This window comes from Peromyscus leucopus, chromosome 19 (assembly GCF_004664715.2).
Source record: "Peromyscus leucopus breed LL Stock chromosome 19, UCI_PerLeu_2.1, whole genome shotgun sequence".
Taxonomy (NCBI): domain Eukaryota; kingdom Metazoa; phylum Chordata; class Mammalia; order Rodentia; family Cricetidae; genus Peromyscus; species Peromyscus leucopus.
Window position 1 is genome coordinate 23,899,038 of NC_051079.1, and position 8,862 is coordinate 23,907,899.

An 8,862-nucleotide genomic window follows, 5' to 3' on the forward strand; every position below is an offset into this window, starting at 1 on the left:
ATTAGAAGCGAAGAGGTCAGCCAGAAGCAAACGGACTCCCGGCAGGCCCCGCCCCCTTGCCCTCCGCGGATTGGTGGCTTCAGACCTCGCTTCCTGATTGGCCGGACGGGCTCAGCGCGCAATTTAAAACATTGTCCGGGGAACAAAGCTGCGCCTCGTGGGCGGAGTTGTGCCCTCCGGTAGCGGGAGTCCGGGTTCTGCGGCCGGGTGGGAGCTGGGACCGGAGAAGCAGCGAGGCAGACCGTCTTCCGGTAAGTGCGATTGGGCCGGAGCCCTGGTTATCCGCTCTTGCCGGCGTGGCATAGTCCTCAGGACGCCCCCCCCCCCGCGCACCCACGTCCTCCGTAATCCCCGCGTTCTCTCCGTGGTCTTCGGAGTGAGGTTGGAAAAGTGCCCTAGAAATCAGAAACACACCTGCACCGGTGGGCCTCTAGACAGCCTCTGTGGAGCGCTTGTAGAGCTAGATATCTCTCGGTGCCTGTTCGCCTCCAGAAATGCAGCCTCGGGCTGGCTTATTCTTCTCATTCTCTTCCCCTTGGCTGATAATAGTATAGAGTCGTGACGGAATGTCCTGAGCAAGGTCGTCCCCCTCACCAGGGGATTGTTTATTAACCTACAGGTTTGCAGTTTCTGTGCGTTAGTGTCCTTCTGCCCATCTACTCTTCACTTTTTGTTTGTTTTTAGACGTTGGCTGACCCTCCTTGCCATGTCTCACGAGATCCTTTCTCCGCCAGCGGGCTTACTGTCCGATGAGGATGTTGTAGTCTCCCCCATGTTTGAATCAACAGTTGCAGATCTGAGGTCTGTGATCCGAAAGGACCTTTTGTCAGACTGCTCTGTCATCACCTCCTCTCTGGAGGACAAACAGGTAACGGAGTTGACTGGTTCTGGGGCAGAAAGTGATATCCTCAGCTTAATGGTTCTTTATGCAAGGTAGTATGAAAGCTGGGCGGTGGTGGTGCACGCCTTTAATCCCGACATTCGGGAGGCAGAGGCAGGAGAATCTCTGTGAGTAGAGGCCCAAACTGGGCCTTGTGGCACACGCCTTTAATCCCAAAGGCTGGTGGATCTCTGAGGCCAGCCTGGTCTACATAATGAGTTAGTGCCAGGACAGCCAGTACTACACAGAGAGACCTTGTCTCGAAAAACCAAAACAAAAAGGGCAAAAAGAGTTTATACCCATAAGAATATTATTGGCATTATATTCATGTTAAATACAAGGATGGAGGGTGTGAGAGTGCATGTTTGGTATGTCCTGGGTTCAAGTCTAGCACCACATGTAACTGTTTGCACAGAACCATGGTGGCCTTAACTAGGTAGAATGGAATTCATGTTTCAATAGTCATAGCTGCCATTGCTTCAGCCTTTCTTTTGTAAGGCCAAAGATATTTCATTATAGCACTATTCATGTTTGGGGCCAAGCCTTTGTTGGAGGGGGCTGCCCTATGCTTCACAAGATGTTTAGTAGCATTTCTGGCCTCTATCCACTAGACACAATACCTTTTCACAAATTAGAATTCAGTGTCCCTGGGAATACAGAGACAGTCTAAATATCTGCTGAATAAATGGAGTGATTGCTATTTAACTTCATTCTTCAGGTGAGTCACTAAGAACTTTGTTCATGGTCTCCCAATTACTAAATGATGAAATTGGGGCTCAGATTCAGGCATGTCTATTCTTATTTGTTAGTGTTGTATGTATGTATATGTGGTGGGGATACACACATGTGGAAGCCAGAATAACTTTGTAGAGTCAGTTCTCTTCCTTTTTTTTTTTTTTTTTTTTTTTTTTTTGTCTGAGACAGGGTTTCTCTGTGTAGCCTTGGCTGTCTCTTCCATTATTATATGGAGTCCTGTGACTGAACTCAAGTTGGCAGGCTTGTTTAGCAAGCTGAGCCATCTTGCTAACCCAATTTTCATTATTGAGCTTTGAAAAAAAATATTTATCAGAGCTGGAGAGATGGCTCAGGGTTAAGAGCCCTTCCTACACTTCCAAAGGACCCAAGTTAAATAAACAAAAATTATTTATTTTGAAGTAGTCTTTGTAGTCAAGACTGGCTTTAAATTTCTGATTCCCTATCTCTTATTGCTGGGTGTTGCAGTTACACACAACCATGCCTGGCATATTGGTTTTCAAACATCATCCGATTCTAACTCAGATCACTGGTAGAGCAAGCCAGATTTGCAGGACAGTGATGAGACAGGGAAGGGTAACAAAGTTCACGTGAGCAAGAATGACTGTGGAGCCAAAGAATAGTTGCACAGGCCACTTAAGGTGGAATGAGGGGTTGATAACATGCTCTCTAGGAACTGGGATGTTTGCCCATTTGCTTAACTCTGTGTCCTGGCTGGACTCTGTTACAGGCTCCATTTGAGGACACTGCAGAAAAAGTGAAAGTTTACCTTCGAATCAGACCCTTCTTAACTTCTGAGTTGGACCGACAGGAAGACCAGGTGAGGATTTAAGGTGGAAGGTGTAGTACAAAAGAGGCTCCCTAGGAATGCTTCTTTACCATGCTGACCTCACTTTCTACCTTCTCAGGGCTGTGTCCGTATTGAGACTACAGAAACCCTTATGCTGCAAGCACCCAAAGACTCCTTTGCCTTGAAGAGCAACGAGAGGGGAATTGGTCAGGCCACCCACAAATTCACCTTTTCCCAGGTACACAATACTGGGGTATGAACATAGACCCAACACTTAGGGGAAAGTGTATTTCTTTGTTAAAAGAGTTCTGCCTGAGTGTGAGTTCTTTATGTGTGTGTCTATAGTTTTGGGACCCTTGTCATGTGTCTCGTGCTTTATGTGCATTCCCTGCCGCTGACTGATGCTATAATTACGAGTAGCTCTTTTCCCTGGTAAGAATACTGTGGCTCATATCACAGTGAAGGTAATCTGAAGCCTGAGCGCTAGTGAGTGGGAAGACGGTATTGGGATCTAGATCCATCCGTCTCTAAATCCATGCAATAGCACTCCTTAAGTATTTAATTTGGAAGAAAGGGACTAGTGGAGAGTGGCTGAATCTTCTGCGTTTAGGAACAGCTGGAATCCAGCAGGAAAACCTGCTTGAGTGGTCCCCAGAGAAGGAATACACCTACTAGTCCTACAGAGGAAACATGTGGCAGATGACATGTGGCCTCTGACAAACAGGTCTGTTTCTAGATATTTGGGCCAGAAGTGGGACAAGCGTCCTTCTTCAACCTGACGGTGAAGGAGATGGTCAAGGATGTACTCAAAGGGCAGAACTGGCTCATATACACATATGGAGTCACCAACTCGGGGAAAACCTACACAATTCAAGGTTAGTAAGCTTCAGCAGGGTTGCTAACCAGCATCTAATGGTTGTCTTTACTTTACCTTTTGATGCCCTGAGTGAAAGTTATTATCTCGGATATTCTTCTAGGTACTTCTAAGGATGGGGGGATCCTGCCCCGGTCTCTGGCTCTTATCTTTAATAGTCTCCAAGGCCAACTTCATCCAACACCTGATCTGAAGCCCTTGCTCTCCAATGAGGTGATCTGGCTAGACAGCAAGCAGATTCGCCATGAGGAAATGAAGAAGCTGTCCTTGCTAACTGGAGGTCTCCAGGAGGTGAAGTACTCATGAAGCTGGGATAAGGGTACAGATTTCAGGAAAGATTCGTGCTTATCTTCTCTCCATGCCCCTGCAGGAGGAGCTGTCCACCTCCTTGAAGAAACGTGTCCCTCTAGACAGTCGGATAGGCGCCAGCACCAGCTCTGACAGTGGCATTGCTGGGCTCTCCTCCACCAGCCAGCTCACCAGCAGCAGCCAGCTGGATGGTACGTACCACGAGTGGGCTCTGCTGGGCAATGGTGGGGTCCCACTCCCTATACCTGGCAGCTCTATGGGGTATAGGGCAGAGATAGCAACTTGAACCCCATTGTTTGAAGTTCCTATAGACCAAGGCAAGATGAAATGCTCCATGGTTAATGACCTACACGTGGATTTTTCTCACAGAAACAAGTACTTCATGGGCACAGCCAGATACTGCCCCAGTAAGTGTGCCAGCAGACATCCGCTTCTCTGTCTGGGTCTCCTTCTTTGAGATCTACAATGAACTGCTTTATGACCTGTTAGAACCACCTAGCCATCAGCATAAGAGACAGACGCTGCGGCTGTGCGAGGATCAAAACGGCAATCCTTATGTGAAAGGTGCGCAAAGGTCGAGGGCGTTGGTGGAGACCTGGAGGGACGTGTAGGGAAACTAGAAAGCATTAAGTGTTCCCACCTTTCTTTCTTGGCCCCCAGACCTCAATTGGATTCATGTTCGAGATATTGAGGAAGCCTGGAAGCTCTTGAAAGTGGGCCGTAAGAACCAGAGTTTTGCCAGCACCCACCTGAACCAGAACTCTAGTCGCAGGTGAGTTGTGAGAATGAACTCTTCCCTGTGCCTAGGAAGCTCTAGCCCTCCACCTGATAGAACACGCAAGACGTTATAGTGACTTTTCTCCTTTCCTTTTCAGTCACAGCATTTTCTCAATCAGAATCTTGCACCTTCAAGGAGAAGGAGATATAGTGCCCAAGATCAGTGAGTAAGTTCTCCTTCCCACTTAGAAATCTGAGCATCTTGGCCATCTGGTGTGAGGGCCAAAGGGAACTTCTCAAAGGAATTAGCGTTCTCCTTCCTTGCGTACAAAAAATTGGTAGGCCCTCCCCTAACAGGGTTACATAATAGGCTATGAGTTCCTGACATCAGATCCTACACATTCTTCCATGCAGACTGTCACTCTGTGACTTGGCTGGCTCAGAGCGCTGCAAAGACCAAAGGAGTGGGGAACGGCTAAAGGAGGCAGGGAACATTAACACGTCTCTGCACACCCTGGGCCGCTGCATTGCTGCCCTGCGGCAAAATCAGCAGAACAACAGGTAAGCTGGAGCTAGGGTGGCCGGGGGCTTGGCCTTTTGGCCCGTTCTAGGTCACCAGTGAGGACCGGCTGCAGTTGTGTTGTTCACAATGCTGTTTATCTGATTTGTGCAAGGTCAAAGCAGAACCTGATTCCTTTCCGGGACAGCAAGTTGACTCGTGTGTTCCAAGGCTTCTTCACAGGTCGAGGCCGTTCCTGTATGATTGTCAATGTGAATCCCTGTGCCTCTACCTATGATGAGACTCTTCACGTGGCCAAATTCTCAGCCCTTGCCAGCCAGGTGTGAAACTACAGGGATGATGATTGTCCTTACTTTGGACAGGCAACCTTAAGATAGCTCTTAGGAACTAGTTAAGGAGTCCAGTAAGATTTTTTCTTTTCCTCCTCCAGCTTGTGCATGCCCCGCCTGTGCATTTGGGGATCCCATCCCTGCATTCCTTCATCAAGGAGCACAGTCTTCAGGTATCCCCTGGCTTAAAGAAAGGGGGCACAGCTGACTCAGGCCTTGATGACCAGCCTGAAAACGACGCTGACATCTCCATGTATGGCAAGGAGGTAGACGATGAGAAGGCTCCGGGCTAGCAGCCCCGCAGGGTGTTCGGATGGGTTGGGGCCTTTGACTGCAGGGGGATCTGAAGATCTCTGACAGATGTGTTCTGCCTAGGAGCTCCTGCAGGTGGTGGAAGCCATGAAAACACTGCTCGTAAAAGAACGGCAAGAGAAGCTGCAGTTGGAGATGCAGCTCCGTGAGGAAATTTGCACCGAGATGATAGAGCAGATGCAGCAGCGGGAGCAGTGGTGCAGGTACTGCCGGACGGCCCCGCTGCCGGGTTCCCTGTGTCCAAGGCCGATGGCGGACACTGGGTCTGTCCCTCAGCAGTGGTGCAGGTACTGCAGGACGGCCCCGCTGCCGGGTTCCCTGTGTCCAAGGCCGATGGCGGACACTGGGTCTGTCCCTCAGCAGTGGTGCAGGTACTGCGGACGGCCGCTGCGGCCTGGTCCAGGCGATGGCGGCACTGGTCTCCCTCAGCAGTGGTGCAGGTACTGCAGGACGGCCCCGCTGCCGGGTTCCCTGTGTCCAAGGCCGATGGCGGACACTGGGTCTGTCCCTCAGCAGTGGTGCAGGTACTGCAGGACGGCCCCGCTGCCGGGTTCCCTGTGGCCAAGGCCGATGGCGGACACTGGGTCTGTCCCTCAGCAGTGGTGCAGGTACTGCCGGGTTCCCTGTGTCCAAGGCCGATGGCGGACACTGGGTCTGTCCCCTCAGCTGCCCTCCTGCAGAAGCCTCACTGCCCTTTTCCGTAGTGAGCATCTGGACAACCAGAAGGAACTGTTGGAGGAGATGTATGAAGAGAAGCTAAAGATCCTGAAGGAATCACTGACAAGTTTCTACCAAGAAGAGATTCAGGTGAGTTTGCCCCAACCAGGCCCAGCTGCCACACAGACTAACATCACTTGGTTGTCTGAGATAAACACATTTTTACTTTTATTTCTTTACTGATTGATTTGGTTTTGTGAGACAGGGTTTCTCTGTATAACAGTCCTGGTTGTCCTGGAACTCATTCTGTAGACCAGGCTGGCCTTGAACTCAGCGATCCACCTGCCTCAGCCTCTGTCTGCCTCCTGAGTAGTGAGATTGAAGGTGTGTGCCACCACGCCCAGCTTATTTATGTATTTTTTGAGATAGGGTCTCACTATTTTATCTGTCTGGCCTGGAATTCCTATGTAGACCTGGCTGACCTCAAACTCAGAGACCCATCTGCCTCTGCCTCCTGAGTGCTGAGATTAAAGGTGTGCCACCACACCTAGCTAAGTTTTATAAACTCTAGTCTAAAAAGGAATATATAACTCATTTTTCTTCATCTCCCTTATGCCTGTAGTTGTTGAGTTTAAATTCAGGGTGCAGGGTTTAGCGTCAAGTTTTATGTTCATTTAATCTGGTCCTTTGGCATTTTTCTGACGCTGGACAGAATGGTGCTCTCTGCTTCCCTCTTAGGAACGGGATGAAAAAATCGAAGAGCTAGAAACCCTCTTGAAGGAAGCCAAACAGCAGCCAGCGGCGGCCCAACAGTCGGGGTCTGGACTGTCCCTAGTACGGCGGTCACAAAGGCTGGCAGCTTCTGCCTCCACTCAGCAGCTGCAGGAAACCAAAGCTAAACTAGAGCAATGCAAAGCAGAGCTAAGCTCGACCACTGAAGGTGAGGAGGGAAGGCAGGAGCCTGACGGTGCTAGTGGGTGAGCGAAGAGCGGGTAGTCCAAGCTCCATCTTCCCACATCTTACTCCAGGATGCACACGCCTCACTTCGTCTACTTGCTACTGTTACAGAGGAACACCTAAAGCTGAGAAAGCCATGTATTAAATGTATTTGTATTGTTTCCCTCTCTCAGAGCTGCAGAAGTATCAGCAAATGTTAGAACCACCACCGACAGCCAAGCCCTTCATCGCTGATGTGGATAAGAAGTTAGAGGAGGGCCAGAAGGTGTTTAACCTTTCTCTGTTATCAATGCCCTTTATCGGGAATTTATGGGAGAAGAGGTTTTTGTGCTTGTTTTTTTTTTTGTGTTAAGAGTCCTGAGGAATGGTTATTTCATTCAAAAAACCAGCTTTGTTTTGTTTTATATTTATTTATTTGTGTGTGGTAATGTGGAAGCCACGTGGGCTCTATGTGGATTCCTGGGATTTAGCTCAGATTGTCAAGCTTGGGGGGCAGGTGCCCTCACCAGCTAAGCCATTTCACCAGCCCCCAGCCTTCCTAAGTCTGTCTTCAAATCTGACTCCTACCCTTTCAGAATATAAGGATGCTCCGGACTGAGCTTCAGAAACTAGAGCAGTCTCTCCAGTCAGCAGAACGGGCCTGCTGCCACAGCACGGGGGCAGGAAGACTTCGGCAAGCCTTGACCACCTGCGATGACATCCTCATCAAACAGGTGAGTGCAAGCTCAGGACCCTCCTTCCAGCCCACGCCAGTGTGTGTGTGAGAAGGGAACTGAGAACAGAAGAGAAAAAGGAAGCCAATGCCATGTTGGGGATGGGACTCAGGACTTTATGTATGCTAAGCAGGCATCTACCACTAAACTGTGACATTTCCTGATGTGTCCTGATGGCAGAGATCTTAAATGCTAAATAAAAATGTATAATTTTTAGACTGAACATGGCACTTGATACCTAGGGACAGGCTGGAAGTTCTGGTATTTGTTTTTTAGAAGATGATAGGGTCTCACTATGTAGCCCTGGCTGGCCTAGAACACACAAAAAAAAAACTGGGATTAAAAGTATGTACTACCATACCCACCAAAAATTCAAACATTTTCTCTAACTTACGTTTCTTAGAACCAGACCCTGGCTGAGCTACAGAATAACATGATGCTAGTGAAACTAGACCTTCGGAAAAAGGCAGCCTGCATCGCCGAGCAGTATCACACCGTGCTGAAACTCCAAGGCCAGGCTTCTTCCACTAAAAAGCGGCTGGGAACAAACCAGGAAAACCAGCAACCAAATCATCAACCCCCAGGAAAGAAACCATTCCTTCGAAACTTACTTCCCCGAACACCCACCTGCCAAAGCTCAACAGACAGTGGTGGCCCTTATACACGGATCTTGCGCTCACGGCACTCTCCTTTGCTCAGATCTCCTTTTGGCAAAAAATACTAACGTGGGGATGAAGCTGCACCCTTGTTGCTCTAAGGGTGGTCAGCTGATCAGCTTATAAGTCTCCTAAGTTTCAGCACAGATATATATATATATATACCCTGAACTGCATCCAAATTATTGTATTATAATCACCTATATAATCTTGGTTTTTTCATGCACAAATATTATACTGAATAAAGACATTGTTTATGCTTTTATTTGGATACCAAACTTAGAAAAATATAAAAAGGGGGACAGAAACTGATATAAATACCACCTAGCCCGTTGGACCCTTGGACAGGAACAGCAATGGGAACCAGCCTAAGGTGCACTATGAAATGAGTCAAA

The 8,862-nt window shown here is 48.7% G+C and overlaps 1 protein-coding gene across 1 annotated transcript; it reads left to right on the plus strand.

Moving 5' to 3' along the window:
* The first annotated feature begins 132 nt into the window (after positions 1 to 132).
* Positions 133 to 8,732, plus strand: Kif20a (kinesin family member 20A). Its single transcript, XM_028886797.2, has 19 exons — positions 133 to 251; positions 685 to 868; positions 2,364 to 2,453; positions 2,542 to 2,661; positions 3,160 to 3,298; positions 3,401 to 3,588; positions 3,668 to 3,797; positions 3,976 to 4,170; positions 4,267 to 4,378; positions 4,482 to 4,550; positions 4,738 to 4,884; positions 4,998 to 5,163; positions 5,274 to 5,438; positions 5,548 to 5,687; positions 6,189 to 6,291; positions 6,880 to 7,081; positions 7,272 to 7,363; positions 7,674 to 7,811; positions 8,215 to 8,732. The coding sequence occupies exons 2-19, from the start codon at positions 707 to 709 to the stop codon at positions 8,533 to 8,535; spliced, it is 2,679 nt and encodes an 892-aa protein (XP_028742630.1). The 5' UTR covers positions 133 to 251; positions 685 to 706; the 3' UTR covers positions 8,536 to 8,732.
* Positions 8,733 to 8,862: the final 130 nt, after the last annotated feature.